This window comes from Nerophis ophidion, linkage group LG09 (assembly GCF_033978795.1).
Source record: "Nerophis ophidion isolate RoL-2023_Sa linkage group LG09, RoL_Noph_v1.0, whole genome shotgun sequence".
Taxonomy (NCBI): Eukaryota; Metazoa; Chordata; class Actinopteri; order Syngnathiformes; family Syngnathidae; genus Nerophis; species Nerophis ophidion.
The window spans coordinates 20,510,211-20,533,147 of NC_084619.1; the positions used below are offsets into that span (position 1 = coordinate 20,510,211).

The 22,937-nt window shown below is 38.3% G+C and overlaps 1 protein-coding gene across 19 annotated transcripts in view; it reads right to left on the reverse strand.

Moving 5' to 3' along the window:
- The window catches only part of tacc2 (transforming, acidic coiled-coil containing protein 2), a 103,702-nt gene that overhangs the window by 66,305 nt on the left and 14,460 nt on the right, over positions 1–22,937 (reverse strand). For 12 of the 19 annotated variants that reach the window (XM_061910524.1, XM_061910523.1, XM_061910513.1 and 9 more), the window contains 2 exons: positions 4,186–4,424; positions 2,816–2,923 (listed from right to left, as the gene is read on the reverse strand). In XM_061910524.1, coding sequence (XP_061766508.1) covers positions 2,816–2,923; positions 4,186–4,424 — 347 coding nt within the window. Of the gene's footprint in view, positions 1–2,815; positions 2,924–4,185; positions 4,425–7,921; positions 8,021–15,690; positions 15,913–22,811; positions 22,878–22,937 lie in introns of those variants that run through there. The other 7 variants (XM_061910514.1, XM_061910517.1, XM_061910515.1 and 4 more) reach the window with 5 other exon arrangements.

Here is a 22,937-nt window from a genome sequence, read left to right on the forward strand (position 1 = left end):
TGAGCTATCAGTTTTTCACAGTAAAATACATTTTAACAGTGCACAATTTGATGGACAACTTGCTTTAAAATCATGAGTGAAGACGGTATTTAAGAACTTATTTTATTTTAACGACAAACATTTTTGAAATGCAATATTAGATCAAGTTTAAAATATATGAAATTGCTTGCAGTACATGTATTTGTTTCTGTCAAAACAGAAAGTTCAATACTTTTAGTAAGAAAAGACAATGATGTGGCGGGCCAGATCTGGCCCCTGGGCTTGAGTTTGACACATGTGACATCTAACAAATATACTACAACAATGACATACTAAATTAAATTAACAATAACTGCGTAAGAAAATGTAAGTTATTAAAGCCACCCACCAATCACCTTGATGTATACAGAAATATTAATAATGTAATGTGCCTTTGACAGTCAGGCCACAGTGGAGTCTATTTTAGTCAGACACCACAATGCTGTGAGATTATGTGAATCTCTGCTGTAGCGAATATCTGTTATCAAGTTGGTGATAAGTGACACCCCTCTAGTAGCATACACTTCCTGGGCACTTGCAAAATTGTGTGAGAGCTATACTAAACATTGTGCTCAAATGCTTAAAATATCAAGTGTGATGCAGTACAACTGAGAGCTGTTCCAAATATCTGTCTGCATATTTAGCTTGTTAAAGCTTTTGTGAAGGCACATCAGACTGCAGCTGTACCAACTGTTATGATTAAAGGGAACATAATCCATACACGCACAAACGTGATCCTATATGTCAGTGCTATAGTACAGTGGTTTTTCAGTGATGTACCCCCTGTGAACATGTTTTTAATTCAAGTACCCCCTAATCAGAGCAAAGCATTTTTGGTTGAAAAGAGATGAAGTAAAATACATCAGTCATCAGTTTCTGATTTATTAAACTGTATAACAGTGCAAAATATTGCTCATTTGTAGTGGTATTTCTTGAACTTTTTGGAAAAAAAGATATAAAAATAACTAAAAACTTGTTGAAAAATAAACAAGTGATTCAATTATAAATAAAGATTTCTACACAGAAGTAATCATCAACTTAAAGGCCTACTGAAATGAGATTTTCTTATTCAAACGGGGATAGCAGGTCCATTCTATGTGTCATACTTGATCATTTCGCGATATTGCCATATTTTTGCTGAAAGGATTTAGTAGAGAACATCCACAATAAAGTTTGCAACTTTCGGTCGCTAACAAAAAAGCCCTGCCTTTACCGGAAGTCGCAGACGATGACGTCACATGTTGATGGGCCCTCACATATTCACATTGTTTTTAATGGGAGCCTCCAACAAAAACAGCTATTCGGACTGAGAAAACGACAATTTCCCCATTAATTTGAGCGAGGATGAAAGATTTGTGTTTGAGGATATTGATAGCAAAGGACTATTGTGTTGCTAGTGTTTTAGTGAGTTTAACAGTACCTGATAGTCGGAGGGGTGTGTCCACGGGTGTCTTGACGCCAATGTCTCAGGGAAGTCGACGGCAGCTTTATGGACGGGGCAAGCTCAGCTGATCTCCAGTAAGAAGCGACTTTTTACCACAATTTTCTCACCGAAAACTGCTGGTTGACATTCGGTCGGGATCCATGTTCGCTTGACTGCGCTCTGATCCATAGTAAAGTTTCACCTCCGTGAATTTTGAACAAGGAATCACCGTGTGTTTGTGTGGCTAAAGGCAAAAAGCTTCCCACCTCCATCTTTCTACTTTGACTTCTCCAATATTAATTGAACAAATTGCAAAAGATACAGAAACCCAGATGTCCAAAATACCGTGTAATTTTGCCGTTAATGCAGACGACTTTTAGCTGTGTGTGTGTGCAGCGCTCATATTTCATAACAGCCCATGACAACACGCGGAAACGTCATCATTACGCGACGTTTTCAAGAAGAAACTCCTGGGAAATTTAAAATTGCAATTTAGTAAACCAAAAAGGCCGTATTGGCATGGGTTGCAATGTTAATATTTCATCATTGATATATAAACTATCAGTAGTAGTTGGTTTCAGTAGGCCTTTAGAGTGCCCTCTTTGGGGATTGTAATAGAGATCCATCTGGATTTATGAAATTAATTCTAAACATTTCTTCACAAAAAAATAAATCTTTAACATCAATATTTATGGAACATGTCCACAAATAATCTATCTGTCAACACTGAATATTGCGTTGTTGTATTTCTTTTCACAGTTTATGAACTTACATTCAAATTTTGTTGAAGTACTAATCAATAAATATATTTATAAAGGATTTTTGAATTGTTGCTAATTTTAGAATTAAAAAATAAATAAATCTCACGAACCCCTTGGCATACCTTCAAGTACCCCAAGGGGTATGCGTACCCCCATTGGAGAACCACTGCTATAGTATATCTTTTCATTAATAGAAGCAAAAATAAGTTGCAACTTGCAAGCTTTTTGTGCAAAACTGTACTTTGATTCTGTGAAATACACTAAATAATTAAGTTATCCCACAAAGGTTTGCTTAGTAACCAATCTAAATCCGCCAAGTTGTATATTTAGCTTTTAGTAGCGAGGACACAACAATTAGACAAGCAGTCTCAGCTCATTCAGTTTAAAAGAAAATCAGAAAGTACAACCCAACTTGGCAAAATGCAGAACACTCAAAAAGTAATGTTAATTCTCCCAAGCACTAAAAACGAACTCCAAATCTGCTTTGATGGACCCACACAGCCATTCAGCAAAGAACCCCTTCATAAATCAAGTTAGAGGTTTACATCACACCATGCACTCGGATGATATGCTCGATGCCAGATGCTTCGAAGAGTCCACAGTTCTACAGTACCTGTTCTCTAGGACTACTAATGGATGACTGACTTCCATTTGATGCTGCAAGCCTGCCAGCAGGGGGTTGTCGTGCTCGCATATCCTGTGTCCTGAGCTAGCCTTTAATCTGATGACACAGTCCCAACACACACAAACAAATCTAATTACCATGACAACGTATTTTTGGCTGCAGCTATGCCCCATAAACCCATGAATAATATCCTAAGTAATACATGATTCGACACAAAAGCTTCATCAAAATGACTTAGCAAAGAGGTATTGATGTAACAATTATGTTATTATTATTGCAGTTGTAGTGTTTTCAGATGTTTTGAATATTTTAATTACCCACCTCATTTAGTTGCATAATAGTCAAACTATAAGACACACTACATTACAGACTACAACCACAACAATAAACATATTGTTGAATTCATACCTTATTATTATGTCTGTAAAAGTACACAATTTGCAGCATATCCATTTTTTTTATATCTCTGAGAAAGACATTCATCACGCGATTCACTTGCTCTAGGTCAGGGGTCGGCAACCCGCGGCTCTGGAGCCGCATGCGGCTCTTTAGCGCCGCCCTACTGGCTCTCTGGAGCTTTTTCAAAAATATATGAAAAATAGAAAAAGATGAGGGGAAAAAACATTTCTTTTAATTTGTTTTTTTTATGAGGACAAACATGACACAAACCTCCCTAATTGCTATAAAGCACATTGTTTGTATAAAACATGCTTCACTGATTCAAGTATTTGGTGAGCGCCGTTTTGTCCTACTAATTCTGGAGGTCGTTGAACTCACCGTAGGTTGTTTACATGTATAACTTTCTCCGACTTTCTAAGATGTTTTATGCCACTTCTTTTTCCGTCTCATTTTGTCAACCAAACTATTAATGTTGTGCATGAATGCACAAAAGTGAGTTTTGTGGATGTTGTTGATCTATGTGGAGTGCTAATCAGAAATATTTGGTCCCTGCATGACTGCAAGCTAATCGATGCTAACATGCTATTTAGGCTAGCTGTATGTACATATTGCATCATTATGCCTCATTTGTAGCTATATTTGAGCTGATTTAGTTTCCTTTAAGTACTCATAATTCAATTCATATCTCATGACACACTATCTGTATGGAATATGGCTTTTAATTTTTTGCGGCTCCAGGCGGATTTGTTTTTGTATTTTTGGTCCAATATGGCTCTTTCAACATTTTGGGTTGCCAACCCCTGCTCTAGGTGCACAGTGGTGTCATTTTACCACAGTTTTTCAAAATGAGCACAGAGGTCTTTTATTTTTAAGTTTGGGTGCGTTCCGTAATACAAAATCCTTTATAAATGTGATCACGATGTTGTAACCGGCGTGTGTGTTTTCCACATCACACTTACCCTAGTGAGGACTCCCAGATGTTGAGTTCACTGCTGAAGTCTAGATTGGGCAGCAAGTCATGAGGAAATTCCAGCTCCTCCTTGTCCTCACGGGCTTCTTCCGCAGCAACTCTGCTCTCCTCCACACCGGTGATGACTGGGACATCGGCTTGTGGCGGAAAACTTTGCTGGCTGCTGGTTGACGCAGTCAGCAGCACTTCGGCGTCCTTTTGGGTTAATTTTTCATCGTAAGCTTCGGCCTGTAGGACACACAAACACACAGATAGTGAGCAAAAGCGACACACTAAAAAGGTACAAAAAGTAAAACTAACCGGCAGTACACCGCAAGATATTGTGTACAGTAAGGATCCTTACAGGCTTGTGTCATGTCAGAGTTTTTTTTTTTTTTTAATCAAAATATAAATATAAATGTAGAGGGATTCCCTTGATATAACTAAATTGCTTATGCATTTTGATCATTACGTGTATCTTTTACATACGCTGTAAAAAAAACTAATCTATAAACTGACAGCTCAGTCGCCACAATTTTTTCGTACATTTTACAGTCGTTTTTTTTAACAGTATATTCTTGTAAATTCAGTTTTTTTACGGTAAAATGATGGCGACTGAGCGGCAAGTTTTTTACTGCAAAATCTATGGTTATTGTGGTGTATTACTGTAAATGTAATAAAAGGTACCATGTCTTTTTGTAAAAGCAAAATTCTGGCGACAGAGCAGATAAATGTTTGTTTTTCCTGTTAAAAAAACATGATGTAATGTATAAAAGTATATTTGTTACATTTTTAAGAAACATTATTAATATTGTTTATTACTATTAACAGATTATAAGCATAGTTCCTGCAAACATAACATTACAATATTAACTTGAGCAACATTATTATTACAGATTCATACTTAAGTCAAGCAGATATTTGACTATTTATCTATTTTTAAATATGTTTAATAATATGCTATTTGTGACAATATTAGATAATGTTGAATAAAAAGAAATGTCACTGCATGCAGTACATCTAACTTGCTAACAGAGACAAAGCTAAATCGTTAACTTCTCAGTGTAAGCGTGAGCCTGATGACAAAAAAAAAAAACACCAGTAGTGAGCTACACAAGTACAATAAATAGTATTAAGAAGTCATTATACCGCAAGGAAGGGTGTAAAATACTGATCATTCAGAGCATGTGTACTGGCAGGGTTGTCTTCAAAATCTTAAAATAAATCAACATTTCGAATATAAAGACCCCTTCACAAGGGAAAACCATTGCTTTTGCTAGCAGTATAAAAACAAACATTCTTGATATCGGCCCGAGAGCCCCTCCTACTGTCATAAAGTGCAGTTTATTTTAAGCCACAGTGGTAAATAAACTGACAAAGCTGACTTGCTAACTGAACTAACGTGATTTAGTTATCAACTGGATATGGGGGAAAAAATATATATATACTAACTAGTGGTTTCAATTATTTTGTGACATGGATCCTGTGTAATATTTTTTTCATTAATTCACAACTGACTTAGTAAGTACGATAAAGATTGAAGATATGGTCAGAAGCTAAAGAAGCTAATGAGTAATAGCCCCGACTCTAACACCACATGACAACACAAGTATCTGCGAAACAGCTCTCAAATGTTAGGGTAAGTAATATTGTACATAATATTGCTTTAATAGTGGTTATAATAAAGTCAAAGCTACATGACAGCTGTGAGAATCGTCGATATAATTGATGGTAAGAAGCTAAAGAGGGTAATTAGTGATGGCCTTGATGTTATTGCTAACACAAGAGGAGAGACAACATTACGTTCTGCTAAACTGATCTAACATTTTACTGTCGGGATGTAATGATATGAACACTTCATTAGAACGGTTTTTGAGACTAAAATTATTACGGTTATCAATATTCTAGTGGTATTGTTGAATGTGCCTTAAAAAGTACAGAAATCTTTTGAGCAAGTCATTAAAAAAATCAAATGAAGTAGACAAACAAAAAGAAAATCAACTATTTTGCATGTTTTGAGTTTCTTCAGAATCAGAATCAAATGTATTGGCCAAGTGCTCAGTGGCCTTGTGGTTAGAGTGTCCGCCCTGAGATTGGTAGGTTTGTGAGTTCAAATTCGACCGAGACATACCAAAGACTATAAAAATGGGACTCATAACCTCCCTGCTTGGCAATCAGCATCAAGGGTTGGAATTGGGGGTAAAATTCCCAAAATAATTCCCGAGAGCGACCACCGCTGCTGCTGCTCACTGCTCCCTTCACCTCCCAAGGGTTGGAATAAGGGGATGGGTCAAATGCGGAGAGTAATTTCACCACACCTAGTGTCTGTGTAACAATCAGTGGTACTTTAACTTTTAACTTTAAGTATGTTTAACACACAAGGAATTTGATTTTGTTGACTGTTTTTTCTTTGTTCAATGCAATATTTAAAGAAAAACACAAGACCTTATGTTTCACTGATAGTTTTAGTCTTTTTTTTAATGGATAAACATGTATTGTTTTATTTGTACTGTAGCACTATAAGATATTTAAATTAAAATTGCGTAACAAATTTAATCCATAAATATTATCATTAATTGTTGCTTGTAATCTTCGATCACTTGGGCAAAGAGACCACAGTTTGTAGGTTCAATGTGTACTGTTGAATAGATTAGTTTATCGGACAGCAAGGTATTTATAGAAGTTAAGATTGAGGTATGTTGTTTCTTAATGGGGAAAAACGTATTAACATCTCTTGTTTTCATGTTAGCATTTAAGCTAGCGAGCGAGCTGGCTCCAGTCTGTGAGTTTATCAAAGGGCGGTTATGAATCTCGGTTTTTCGATCATTTCAATTAAAAACTGTAATGCCAACCGCTGTGAGTTTCACCGCGGTTATTGTTACATCCCTATTTTACGGTAAGTAATACTGTACATATTGTTGCTTTAAAAATGCGTATAATAAAGTCAAAGCTATTTGCCAGTAGCTGTGAAAACTCATTGACGGATGTAGCTGGGTCGTTTCTTAAAATCATTTGCAAAGACAGCTGTAATCTGAAACCAGTGTTGAAAAGATGAGCAACTCACCCCACCCACGTGTTAAGAGTATATATAATAAAAGGTTGTGTCTCGCCTACGGAGAAGCACAGCTAATATTTACAGATTAACTGATATTTTTCTAACTTCTCAGTTTGCTTTTACGGCAGCTTTAAAATAATGTGCAACCACCTGCAGAATATCACTTTTTAATGAAGTTAAATTGGCACAAACAGTAATTAAAGCCGCCTTTTATTTCTTGCACTGAGCTATTCAAAATAGTCAATTATTTTAGAAGGAGAAGGCATAAAACACAAACCAGTCCAGTGAAGAAAACCACTGACTTGACTAGATTGTATCCTAATACTGCCGGAATAGTAAACGTCTTTTTAAAACGCGCCGTCTAAACGGTCACTTGCAGCCTTACACCACAACATTTGGCTGTGTCAACATTGTCAAAGGAAAGGTCAGACAAAAACAAGTTTGCGGGTACATTATTATACATTAGGTGCAAATGTACAGCAGCCATTTGCCATTCAGTATATCTTAAAAAGAAACTGTGGTCTAATGCTCTGATCCACTTCAAACTATTTATAAATCTGTGCACCCATTTAGACAACACTTACACTAATTGATCAAAGTATGTACAACTTGTTTAAATAAAACTGCCATTTAGCATAGCTCCGACTTTACAATATACGTATTATTATTTCATTTTTTTACATAAGCTTACCATTTCTGAAGAGCTGCTGTGCCTTTGTGGTGAAAGGTGGTGTGTTGTTGAGTATAAATATGCAGTACAGTTAAGGTGGAGCATGATAATAATTAAGAGACTGGCTTCACCTGTATTGTCACCACAATAACTTTTTTGCTTTCAAGTTTATGTCTCATATAAGTTGTCAATGTTCATGACAGCAAATATAGTGTTGGGATTACAATTGTTTTATTTTTTATGAACTTTTTGTGCTGCGGGGGGGGGAAAAACATTCAGTCATTCAAAAGATTAAATTTTTTAAATCCTATTACCTTTTTCTACTCACATGTCGACACAAAACATAGGATTATTAGGGCAATCGAATAAACGATTAGTTTGTTGTAATTGGATTACACACATTAGGGATATGAGTTGATTGCACTTACAAAATGTTTGTAATAATAAAAGTTAATATTAAATTATTTGCTATTTGCTGCCACGAAGATCATTTCTTATTATTATTGTCATTATAACATCATAACCAATAAAATTAAGGATAAAATATTATTTAAGCCTTATTCTACAACCACAGCAATATACAATATTAAAGAAATACAATTTTTATTTTTGTAAATATTTCATATTAGATTTTTCAGATTTTTTTCTTTCACTTTAAAATGACCAAACACTGCTTATTTGTTGTATTCCATGTTCTCCCTGCTTGCCACTCGCTACAAAACCCCTCCCCTTCCTCCTTCCAAGACGTGCAAGCACGTATAAGAACATCCATGATTGGTTGGTTGTATACTATGAGTCACGATTGGTTGACATTAGGGCAAAATATTAGGGACAGGCCAATCAGAGGCAAGATAGGGCGGGTCACGGAACCAGGAAGGGAAATCAAAACAGAGATCCAAAATGACAACAAGAGAGTTGTAGCAGAGAAGACGGAATATTCAAGCGGGTTTTTTCATATTTAAAAAAATATTGGAAGATGGCAGAGGAATTTTCTTCTTTAGATTTTTCTTTTAGCGGCGTAGACGACATCCAGGAAACCCACAATGTGTCTACTTGGCCACATTTAGACATATGTATACGTCTGGATAAAACATTCATTTGAGTTGTTTACCATGTAAGCCCAAATCAAAAGTGTTCCGAAGTGAGGGAGATCATAGCCGCACAATTAAGTCAAGTCACTAACTGAGCGCTGACCAGAACCGAACGTGTGTGACAGTCCATTACATCATCGACTGGGAATTAAAAAGTGCCTGCCTGCAAATGTATTTTTTGTCTGAGTTTGATACATTTTGTATTATTTGCACAGCTATGTTATTTATTTTACACATAAATAACATTTTTCTATTTTATTTATGTTATGTAATTCTGTGCTACTTTTTTCTGTGCGGTTAATACCCCTCTTGACTAACTGGGTTAATAAAAGTGTCGCTGACTGTTTACAGGACAGTTGTCATTCAATTCAATTTCACTAAATCTTACTCAAAAATGACTACTTTTATATGTACATTTTCACCGGAAAATATATCGAGATATATATCGGATATTGAGTTTAAGTAAAAATATATATCAAGAAATACTTGTTCGTCCATGTCGCCCAGCCCCGGTGGGAACACACATTTGTTGACAGAAATAGAAAGTGTGTTGCTTTGGGCACTGAAATAAATGCATCCAGGAAAGAAGTAATGTACCAAATGAGCAAAATATGGTAAATATTGCACATATTACATATTGTTATGAACAAGTCTGTTAATTATATATTCACTTGCAGTGTGTATATAAATCTATAAATAAGGGTTTTGAAATAGTTTTAGAGGGTTTTGAAGGCAAAAATGGTGACCCCATGCAGGCGTTTTTGTATCTTTAGAGTCCTAAAAAAAAGACGATTGTAAATGGTAAATGGGTTATACATGTATAGTGCTTTTCTACCTTTTTTAAGGAACTCAAAGCGCTTTGACACTATTTCCACATTCACCCATTCACACACACATTGACCAGTGGCAAGGGTGAAGTGTCTTGATAAAGGACACAACTAACGTGACTAGGATGGTAAAAGGTAGGGATTGAACCAGTAAACCTCAGATTGCTGGCAAAGCCACTCTTCAAACTTTGCTACGTCGTCTCTCATAATGACTATGAATGATAAGCAAAATTCCCCCCAAAAAGTGCATTTCCCCTTTCAGACAAATCGTTACACTCCTAATATCAGAGCATGATGACATACAGTACTAGTAAGTTGTTATGGACATTCATTTTTGTTGTTTGACAAAATATTAGAAACACAACAGCCATCCACCCATCCATTTTCTACCGTTTATTCCTAGTGAGATCGCGGGGGGCGCTGGTGCCTATCTCAGCTACAATCGGGCGGAAGATGGGTACACCCTGGACAAGTCGCCACCTCATCGCAGGGCCAACACAGAGAAACAGACAACATTCACACTCACATTCACACACTAGGGCAAATTTAGTGTTGCCAATCAACCTATCCCCAGGTGCATGTCTTTGGAAGTGCGAGGAAGCCGGAGTACCCGCAGGGAACCCACGCAGTCACGGGGAGGACATGCAAACTCCACACAGAAAGATCCCGAGCCCGGGATTGAACCCAGGACTACTCAGGACCTTCGTATTGTGAGGCAGACGCACTAACTCCTCTCCCACTGTGCTGCCCGTGCTTCACGCAATAGCGTTAAATGAATTAGAGTTGTACGGTATACCGGTATTAGTATAGTACCGTGATATTAATGAATCATATTCGGTATGATAACACCAGCTGGTTTTATGAGCAGATGAGCATATTAGTGCACAATCACGGACTACTTACAAGCAGACACAGTTTGTAGACAGAAAAAGGAAAATGGACGCATTTTGCCTTAAAAACTAACGATAAAGGTGAAATCATAACACTGAAACGCCCTCAGGCAGAAAAGCTTTAAAACATGGCTAGCTAGCTAGCGGCTAAAGTCCATCCGCACTCGACAGTGTTTTAGCTACTTTCTAAATCACTAATCCATGGCATCAAATAAAGTACGTTTCTTACAAATATCATCCCTGCAGGACGAGGAATAGCTGTACATGTTTCACTTCATACCGTAGCTCACCAGCATCAAAATGTGAACAAACGGCCGACATCCACTGTGATGATACCAAGTACAATAGTGTACATTTCGCTATTGTTACATCAATATTTGTTGGCATCACAACATCTTTCTTTTTTTTTTAAATTCATATTATGTTTATAAACTCAGGAAATATGTCCCTGGACATATGAGGACTTTGAATATGACCAATGTATGATCCTGTGACTACTTGGAATCGAATTGATGCACAAATTTGTGGTATCATCCAAAACTAATGTAAAGTATCCAAACAGAAAGAATAAGTGATTATTACATTTTAACAGAAGTGTACATGTTAAAAGAAAAAGTAAGCAGATATTAACAGTACATGAACAAGTAAATTAATAATACATTTTCTACCACTTCTCCTTAATAATTTTTACAAAATAATAGAATGGAAAATGACACAATATGTTACTGCATATGTCAGCAGACTAAATTAGGAACCTGTGTTTGTTTATTTACTACTAAAAGAAAAGTTGTCTAGTATGTTCACCATTTTATTTAAGGACTAAATTGCAATAATAAACATATTTATTTTATTTTTTGTTAAAATAAAGCCAATATTGCAATTGTTTAAGGTGACCTTATTTTTTATATTAAAATAATTTTGGTAACCGTACCAAAATATTGGTATCGGGACAACACTAAAATGAATACCTCTGTAATAGTGTCAATAAAAAAAACTGAGCATTGTTATCTTTTTAAAGGCCTACTGAAACTAATTACTACCGACCACGCAGTCTGATAGTTTATATATCAATGATGAAATATTAATATTGCAACACATTCCATGCCTTTTTAGTTTACTAAATTGCAATTTTAAATTTCCCGGGAGTTTCTTGTTGAAAACGTCGCGGAATGATAACGTATACGCGTGACGTCACGGACTGTGAGGAAATATTAGCGCTGCGCACACACACAGCTAAAAGTCGTCTGCTTTAAAGGCCTACTGAAATGAGAATTTCTTATTTAAACGAGGATAGCAGGTCCATTCTATGTGTCATACTTGATCATTTCGCGATTTTGCCATATTTTTGCTGAAAGGATTTAGTAGAGAACATCCACGATAAAGTTTGCAACTTTCGGTGTTAAGAGAAAAGCCCTGCCTCTACCGGAAGTCGCAGACGATGACGTCACAAGTGTGGGGGCTCCTCACATATACACATTGATTTTAATGGGAGCCTCCAACAAAAAGTGCTATTCGGACCGAGAAAACAACAGTTTCCACATTAATTTGAGGGAGGATGAAAGATTCGTGTTTAAGGATATTGATAGTGACGGACTAGAAAAAAAAAGAAAAAGTTTTTAGAGACATTTACTAGGATAAATCTTTCTATTGTATTGCTAGTGTTTTAGTAAGTTTAACAGTACCTGATAGTCGGAGGGGTGTGTCCACGGGTGTCTTGACGCCAATGTCTCAGGGGAGTCGACGGCAGCTATGGACGGCACAAGCTCAGCTTTTCTCCGGTAAGAAGCGACTTTTTAACCACAATTTTCTCACCGAAACCTGCTGGTTGACATGTAGTCGGGATCCATGTTCGCTTGACCGCGCTCTGATCCATAGTAAAGTTTCACCTCCAGGAATTTTAAACAAGGAATCACCATGTGTTTGTGTGGCTAAAGGCTAAAGCTTCCCACCTACATCTTTGTACTTTGACTTCTCCATTATTAATTGAACCAATTGCAAAAGATTCAGCAACACAGATGTCCAAAATACTGTGTAATTATGCCGTTTAAGCAGACGACTTTTAGCTGTGTGTGTGTGCAGCGCTCATACTTCCTAAAAACCTGTGACGTCTTGCGTACACGTCATCATTACACAACGTTTTCAAGACGAAACTCCCGGAAAATTTAAAATTGCAATTTAGTAAACTAAATGCCGTATTGGCATGTGTTGCAATTTTAATATTTCATCATTGATATATAAACTATCAGACTGCGTGGTGGCTAGTAGTGGGTTTCAGTAGGCCTTTAACTGCATAATTATACAGTATTTTGGACATCAGTGTTGCTGAATCTTTTGCAATTTGTTCATTTAATAATGGAGACTATAAAGAACAATGCTGTTGGTGGAAAGCGGTGGATTCCAGCTGTCTTTAGCAACGAGACCCAGCCGGCGTTGCTTTGTTTGTTGTGAAAGCAGAGCGGTTAAGCGAACATGTTTTCTCTACGTCAACCAGCAAGTTTTTGGATGGGGAAATTGTGATGTATATCTTACTGAAGACACCCGTGAATTATTCATCGTTCTGCAGCAGCTGTGAGCTTGGCTCCTCGGCTTCTCTCTGAGACACAGTGTGTTCAACGCAGCCATCCAACCTCAAGGTATGTCTTTACAATCTTTACTTTACAATCTTTAAAATCTCACTAAAACACTATTAAAACAATAAGCAGAATTATCCTAGTACATGTGTCTAATTACATCTGAAACGCTCACACTGCCGTCGCCCGGAGCTGTCGCTTTTTTTTTTCCCTAGTCCATCGCTATCAATATCCTCAAACACGAATCTTTCGTCTTCGCTCCAATTAATGGGGAAACTGACGCTTTCTCGGTCAGAATTGCTCGAGCTGCTGGCGTCCATGATTGTAATCAATGGGTGGATGTGAGGAGTCAGACAATCTGTGACGTCACGCGCACTACTTCCGGTAAAGGCAAGGCTTTTTTAAGAGCGACCAAAAGTTGCGACCTTTATCGTCGATTTTCTCTACTAAATCCTTTCAGCAAAAATATGGCAATATCGCGAAATAATCAAGTATGACACATAGAATGGACCTGCTATCCCCGTTTAAATAAGAAAATTTCATTTCAGTAGGCCTTTAAGGGCCATGTTGTAGATCAGGGGTCACCAACGCGGTGCCAGATGAGTCGCCCGCTGGCCTGTTCTAAAAATATCTCAAATAGCAGCACTTTCCAGTGAGCTGCCTCTATTTTTTAAATTTTATTTATTTACTAGCAAGCTGGTCTTGCTTTGCTCGACATTTTTAATTCTAAGAGAGACAAAACTCAAATAGAATTTGAAAATCCAAGAAAATATTTTGGAGACTTGGTCTTCACTTGTTTAAATAAATTCATGTATTTTTTTACTTTGCTTCTTATAACTTTCAGAAAGACAATTTTAGAGAAAAAATACAACCTTAAAAATGATTTTAGGATTTTTAAACACATATACCCTATTACCTTTTAAATTCCTTCCTCTTTTTTCCTGACAATTTAAAATTTAAAGTCCACCAGGCTGCACCAAACGTTTGGTGCCTTGTTGACACAGAAAAGTACAGTGGTGTATGTGCAGCAGCTAAGAAGGTTGCAAGCCTGTTTGTTTCAACTTATCTTTGTGAATCAACGTTTTCTGACATGAACTTCATCGGGAACAAACACAGAACACGCCTCACTGATGCACATCTGCAAGTTACACACCAGACTACAACACACTAGTTAACAGCATGCAATGCCAGGCTTCCCACTAACTGACAAAGAAACAGATAACAGATTTGGTGTCCAGTTCAAAGTGTGACATGATTTATTTAAAAATTTGAGAGTTTACTTTTTTATTTTACATGAGTTATTATTTGTACAAACACGGTGCAAAGTAACTCATGATTGGTTAAAAAATGTTAGTGGCTAGCTAGTTAAAAAGGGATATTGTGATTTCACAAGACTGTCTTAGAAGTGATCATTTGAATTGATTGATTGATTGATACTTTTATTAGTAGATTGCACAGTACAGTACATATTCCGTACAATTGACCACTAAATGGTAACACCCAAATGAGTTTTTCAACTTGTTTAAGTCGGGGTCCATGTTACTCAATTCATGGTAAATTGAAAATGTTCAATTTGAAAAATGTGCACTTTGAGAAAATATAAAAATAAAGTGTTGCATATTGATATTTATCTTTTTCTATATATATTTATTGCGAGAAATCATTAAGATGATCAGTGTTTCCACAAAGATAAATATCCATCCATCCATCCATTTTCTACCGCTTGTCCCTTACGGGGTCGCGGGGGGCGCTGGCGCCTATCTCAGCTACAATCGGGCGGAAGGCTGAGTACACCCTGGACAAGTCGCCACCTCATCGCAGGGCCAACACAGATAGACAGACAATATCATTAATTATTAATAATAAAATATAAATAAAGGTAAATTGAGCAAATTGGCTATTTCTGCCCATTTATTTAAGTGTGTATCAAACTGGTAGTCCTTCGCATTAATCGGTACCCAAGAAGTAGCTCCTGGTTTTAAAAAGGTTTGTGACCCCTTTTGTAGATTCTCTCAAGTGCAGGTGTCCAGTGAGTGAATGCTTCTGCTCACTCGAAGCTTCCTGAGACTAACTGTCCACTCAGCACTATGAAAAGGTACAAACAAGATTACTGCAATACAAGTAGGCCTTTTTACATTAAAGGCTCATTTTTTGACCATATTATAGTACACAGTTGAACCCCCTTGGGGAGCGGCATGGTGTTATATAGTCCAGTTTGGTGTTATATAGTCCAGTTTAGGCTACCACAGTGTGCGGCCCCTTTAGTTACTTATTCACACAACAAGGACAGCAGCAGTACTGTCAAAACGCCAGGGGCCATGTGTTCACAGCCACAGCGGACACTAACAGAAACATGAAAGCCAAAACACACAATAGTTCATAGAAAGTTGCAACAGCTCCTGTTGTACTCACTCACTGTGTCGCTATCCCGCCGCTGTGCGCGCCTTGTTGTTGTGAACACGCTGCAACACACGCAGGGCTCCTTGTCTGTGCTGAGAGTCGGCTTCCTCCCGCTCGCTGCTGCCTCCTCCCTCCAAGATTTCCACGCACCTCCTCGGGCGTGTTGGTGGTACAAACACTGCTGCTGAGTCACTCAGCTGGCAACCGGGAAGGACGAGGAATTCTCCCTCCGCCCCACCACCTTCCATCTTGACTTAACTCCTCCCTCCTCTTGCACGTTATGCCCGCCCCTTTTTTGAAGTCCCGCCCCCTTTCACCTCTGCCCTCTTCCACTCGACTGGATGCTCCACTTCAGTGGTTCTCAACCTTCTTTTTTTAGTGATGTACCCCCTGTGAACATTTTTTTAATTCAAGTACCCCCTAATCAGAGCAAATGGGTTCAAATCCAGGCTCGGGAACTTTCTGTGTGGAGTTTGCATGTTCTCCCCGTGAATGTGTGGGTTCCCTCCGGGTACTCCGGCTTCCTCCCACTTCCAAAGACATGCACCTGGGGATATGTTGATTGGCAACACTAAATTTGGCCCTAGTGTTTGAATGTGAGTGTGAATGTTGTCTGTCTATCTGTGTTGGCCCTGTGATGAGGTGGCGACTTGTCCAGGGTGTACCCCGCCTTCCGCCCGATTGTAGCTGAGATAGGCGCCAGCACCCCCCGCAACCCCAAAAGGGAATAAGCGGTAGAAAATGGATGGATGGATGGGCATTTTTGGTTGAAATTAAGAGATAAAGAAGTTCCGTATTTCCTTGAATTGCCGCCGGGGCGCTAACTAATTTATAACCTCTTCTCACTCCTGCGCTTACCAAAGGCATGCGGTAAAAGTAAGCATGCGCTAATTATTTTAAAACCTCTTCTCACTCCGGCACTTACCAAAGGCATGCAGTAAAAAATTGAGTGTGATGTAAGCTTGGAACTTAAATGTGAAGTGAATTGTATTTATATAGCGCTTTTCTCTAGTGACTCAAAGCGCTTTACATAATGAAACCCAATATCTAAGTTACATTTAAACCAGTGTGGGTGGCACTGGGAGCACGTGGGTAAAGTGTGTTGCCCAAGGACACAACGGCAGTGACTAGGATGGCGGAAGCGGGAATCAAACCTGCAACCCTCAAGTTGCTGGCACGGCCACTCTACCAACCGAGCTATACCCCTAATCCTACTGAATAGCTCTTGATCTTCTTCCCTTTATGCGATTTCAAATTACCGGTATTGAAATCAGCCTCCTCCATTTTGAAAATGATGACAGGGGACGTGTCACGGGCTTCACGGTGGCAGAGGGGTTAGTGCGTCTGCCTCACAATACGAAGGTCCTGCAGTCTTGGGTTCAATCCCAGGCTCGGGATCTTTCTGTGTGGAGTTTGCATGTTCTCCCCGTGAATGTGTGGGTTCCCTCCGGGTACTCCGGCTTCCTCCCACTTCCAAAGACATGCACCTGGGGATAGGTTGATTGGCAACACTAAATTGGTCCTAGTGTGTGAATGTTGTCTGTCAATCTGTGTTGGCCCTGCGATGAGGTGGAGATTTGTCCAGGGTGTACCCTGCCTTCCGCCCGATTGTAGCTGAAATAGATACCAGCGCCCCACACGACCTCAAAAAAAGGGAATAAGCGGTAGAAAATGGATGGATGGATGGGACGTGTCACGAGTTTGACCCGGCGGTAATACTAAGCATGCGCTAATTATTTTGGGAAGCGAGTTTAACCCGGCAATTCAAGGAAATACGGTATTTTAAATTGTATAACAGTGCAAAATATTGCTAATTTATAGTGGTCTTTCTTGAACTATTTGGAAAAATAGATATACAAATAACTCAAAACGTGTTGAAAAATAAACAAGTGATTCAATTATAAAGACAGATTTCTACACATAGAAGTAATCATCAACTTAAAGTTGAGTTGAGTTTAAGTTTATTTTGAACATGCATGCATACAACATGATACATCACAATTTCCAATTCCTCTTTTCAACATGTTCGAAAAGGAGTAGAAAGTGCCCTCTTTGGGGATTGTAATAGAGATCCATCTGGATTCATGAACTTAACATTTCTTCACTAAAAAAGACATCTTTAACATCAATATTTATGGAACATATTCACAAAAAATCTATCTGTCAACACTGAATATTGCATTGTTGTATTTCTTTTCACAGTTTAAGAACTTACATTCATATATTGTTGAAGTATTATTCAATAAATATATTTATAAAGGATTTTTGAATTGTTGCTATTTTTAGAATATTTTTTTAAAATCTCACGTACCCCTTGGCAAACCTTCAAGTACCCCCAGGGGTGCGCGTACACCCATTTGAGAACCACTGCTCTACTTCAGGGGTCCCCAACCTTTTTTTTGCAACAGGGACCGGTTTAAAGGCCTACTGAAACCCACTACTACCCACCACGCAGTCTGATAGTTTATATATCAATGATGAAATATTAACATTGCAACACATGCCAATACGGCCTTTTTAGTTTACTAAATTGCAATTTAAAATTTCCCTGGAGTTTCTTCTTGAAAACGTCGTGTAATGATGACGTGTAGGCGTGACGTCACGGGCTGTTATGAAATATGAGCGCTGCACACACACACAGCTAAAAGTCGTCTGCTTTAACAGCATAATTATACAGTATTTTGGACATCTGTGTTGCTGAATCTTTTGCAATTTGTTCAATTAATATTGGAGAAGTTACAGTAGAAAGATGGTGTTGCCTTTAGCCACACAAACACGCGGTGATTCCTTGTTTAAAATTCCTGGAGGTGAAACTTTCCTATGGATCAGAGCGCGGTCAAGCCAACATGGATCCTACCGAATGTCAACAAGCAGGTTTCGGTGAGAAAATTGTGGTTAAAAAGTCAGTTCTTACCGGAGAAAAGCTGAGCTTGTGCCGTCCATAGCTGCCGTCGACTCCCCTGAGACACTGCGCGTCAAGACACCCGTGGAGACACCCTTACGACTATCAGGTACTATTTAACTCACTAAAACACTAGCAACACAATAGAAATACAAGGGATTTCCCAGAATTATCCTAGTAAATGTCTCTAAAAACATCGGGATCCGTCCCAATGCAATCGCGTTTTTTTTTTAACTTTTTTTTTTTTTAGTCCGTCGATATTAATATCCTCAAACACGAATCTTTCATCCTCGCTCAAATTAATGGGGAAATTGTTGTTTTCTCTGTCTGAAAAGCACTTTTTGTTGGAGGCTCCCATTAAAAATAATGTGAATATGTGAGGAGCCCCCACACGTGTGACGTCATAGTCTGCGACTTCCAGTAGAGGCAGGGCTTTTCTCTTAACACCGAAAGTTGCAAACTTTATCATGGATGTTCTCTACTAAATCCTTTCAGCAAAAATGTGGCAATATCGCGAAATGATCAAGTATGACACATAGAATGGACCTGCTATCTCCGTTTAAATAAGAAAATCTCATTTCAGTAGGCCTTTAATGTATGCATTATTTTCACGGACTGGCCTTCTACATGTGGCAAATAAGTGCATGAAAAATGATTACATGAAAAAGCTCACCATAACGTTGAATTAGTGCAGTGGTTCTCAACCTTTTTTCAGTCATTTACCCCCTGTGAACATTTTTTTAATTCAAGTACCCCCTAATCAGAGCAAAGCATTTTTGGTTGAAAAAAGAGGTAAAGAAGTAAAATACAGCACTATGTCATCAGTTTCTGATTTATTACATTTTATAACAGTGCAACATATTGCTCACTTGTAGTGGTCTTTCTTGAACTATTTGGAAAAAAAGATATAAAAATAACTAAAAACTTGTTGAAAAATAAACAAGTGATTCAATTATAAATAAAGATTTCTACACATAGAAGTAATCATCAACTTAAAGTGCCGTCTTTGGGGATTGTAATAGAGATTCATCTGGATTCATGAATTCAATTCTAAACATTTCTTCACAAAAAAAGAAATCTTTAACATCAATATTTATGGAACATCCACCCATCCGTCCGTTCTTCTACTGCTTATTCCCTTTTGGGGTTGCGGGGTTGCCTTTCTCAGCTACATTCGGGCGGAAGTCGGGGACACCCCGGACAAGTCGCCACCTCATAGCAGGTCTATTTATGGAACATGTCCACAAAAATGATATTGCATTGTTGCTTTTCTTTTCACAGTTTATGAACTTACATTTATATTTTGTTGAAATATTATTCAATAAATATATTTATAAAGGATTTTTGAATTGTTACTATTTTTAGAATATGTTTATTAAATCTCACGTACACATTGGCATACCTTCAAGTACCCCCAGGGGTACGTGTACCCCCATTTGAGAATCACTGAATTAGTGGAGCCCCAGGCCTTTTCCCTTGGCAAAAAAGCTCTCCATGGACTTTCGTTTTTTTTACTCTTTTTTGCTAGTAGTAGGCTTTTGATTGGCTTTAATATCTTAGGGTAAAAGTGAAAAATCACATTCAAGGACAAAAGCATGGATGTATAATCAAGCTAGAAATACTTGCCATTAGTTCCAATATGTGGATTTCTATTTCCATTCTAAAAGTTATGTATTCATGTTGTTTGCAATATTTCATACGTACATTAAAACTAATGTAAGCTTTTTAGGTCCAATTTTCCATGCGTAAATACATCTGTTATTGCCAACTACTTGTGTAATATAACTATGTGAAATAACACCAGCACTTTAACATACCAGGCCAAAGAAGAGCTGTATTTTTCACCATCCATCCATCCATTTCTACCGCTTGTCCCTTTTGGGGTCGCGGGGGTGCTGGAGCCTATGTCAGCTGTATTGGAGTGGAAGGCGGGGTACACCCTGGACAAGTCGCCACCTCACCGCAGGGCCAACACAGATGCACAACATTCACACTCACATTCACACACTAGGGCCAAATTCAGTGTTGCCAATCAAACTATCCCCAGGTGCATGTCTTTGGAAGTGGGAGGAAGCCGGAGTACCCAGAGGGAACCCACGCAGTCACGGGGAGAACATGCAAACTCCACACAGAAAGATCCCGAGCCTGGACTACTCAGCACCTTCGTATTTTGAGGCACATGCACTAACCCCTATTTCCGCCGTGCTGCCTTTTACCTTCAGCACAATTATTATATGCAACAATTTAGCATTTCTCCTTAACTACTATGTTCACCTCGTTCCTGATCTGCCCTGATCTTAGGTCATTAACTTGCTGCGGACTGCAAATGGAACCTATCTTTTGGCTACGATTTGGCACCTTTAGATTTTATATCAGGGGTCGGGAACCTTTTTGGCTGAGAGAGCCATGAAAGCCAAATATTTTAAATGTATTTCCGTGAGAGCCATATAATATTTTTTAACAGTAAATACAACTAAATGCATGCATTTTTAATTAATAACAACAGTTTTAGAGTACAATAAGTCTATTATTATTTTTAATAAAATTTTTATTCTGAAGCTAACCAATAATAAATAAAATACTTCTTGAACAGGTGCGGTAGGAAATGGATGGATGGATTAAAATGCATGAAAATGTTTAGTATTTTGAACGTAATTTTTAACACTGTGATTACCAGCAAAATTATTAATTATTGACAGTGTTAAGCAGTGTCAGCTATGATTTATCTGAGAGCCAGATGCAGTCATCAAAAGAGCCACATCAGACTCTAGAGCCATAGGTTCCCTACCCCTGTTCTATATGCTTATTAGTGTGCATTGTCCCATGTAACAAAGATGTAACAAATATAGTAAATGGCGACTTCGTATTGGGAGTTTCATAATACATCTATGAAGAAGCTTATTGGCGTGTCTGGTGGGACTAACGAAAGTTAAGTATGAGTAAATGCGGTCGGTTATAAATTATGGAATGTCTCTGTGCAGCCCGGTAGAAAATATGTTACGGACCGGTGCCGGGCCCCGGACCGGTGGTTGGGGATCACTACACTACGTGACGTGGCAGCCGTGCTGCAGGTGAATGCTGGGAATTAGGCCAAGGGGCAGGGCCTGCTGTGACCCCCTTGAGAGAGGATTAGGTTAAATGATAAATGGGTAGTACTTGTATAGCGCTTTTCCACCTTCAAGGTACTCAAAGCACTTTGACACTACTTCCACATTTACCCATTTACACACATTCACACACTGATGGAGGGAGCTGCCATGCAAGGCGCTAACCAGCACCCATCAGGAGCAAGGGTGAAGTGTCTTGCTCAGGACACAACGGGCGTGACGAGGTTGGTACTAGGTGGGGATTGAACCAGGGACCCTCAGGTTGCGCACGGCCACTCTGCTACTGCGCCAGGTTCCACTGCAGGAGGCTCTGAGGACACTTGCCAAAAGGTGCTACCTCACCTTTACAGCCTCAACATGTGACATTATCAGCGCTCCACTGTCATGACAACAACATGGTAAATTTGTCCTATTTGGATTTACACAGCATGAAATAATATTTGAAAAGGAATTTTATATTTGCAACCTCATTATACTATTGGCTAAGTTTTATATTCATAAATGTAAGTTTCTCAGTTTTTTTGTGCCTTTAAAAAAAGAATTAGAACATTACTTTAAAAGGCTTTCTACCTCTTACAACCAAAAAGCTGTGAAAACGATGATGCTGTATTCCAAATTTGGATTATTTACAGAACTTGTGTGAGCTGGGCTTTATATTTTGTTACATCCATCCATTTTCTACCGCTTGTCCCTTTCGGGGTGGCGAGGGGTGCTGGAGCCTATCTCAGCTGCATTCGGGCGAAAGGCAGGGTACACCCTGGACAAGTCGCATGTATCGTATGCTATTTCAGTTGCTTTATTGAGTTTACAAACCCCTGGTGTTTTGTACTGTTTTTGTACTGTTTCTGTACGTGTTTTGATCATTGTTATTTATTTGCTTGTATGTAAATGTTGCATATTATAAAAGGTTTATTAAAATAAAATAAAATAAAAACACAAAAAAACCATTGTAAAATTACCATGAAATTGACAACAACCTGGTTATTCAAGATATGTATTTCTCTTAAGTTTAAAATATGGACTTATATGTTAGGAATGTACTAGAAAGGTGGCGTTCATGCACACAAGCATGTTTATAGTATCTTTACTCTTGCACTTTGCACAGTTTTTTTGTTATAGAGTACCTTTGAAGGGTCGCTGGGATTTTCCTGGGGTGGAAACAGAACGTGTTCTGGAGCGCCCTCTTCCGGCTGCAATGATAAATTGCAATAACATGTTCAAGTAAAGGCCTACTGAGCATAGTGGTGTTA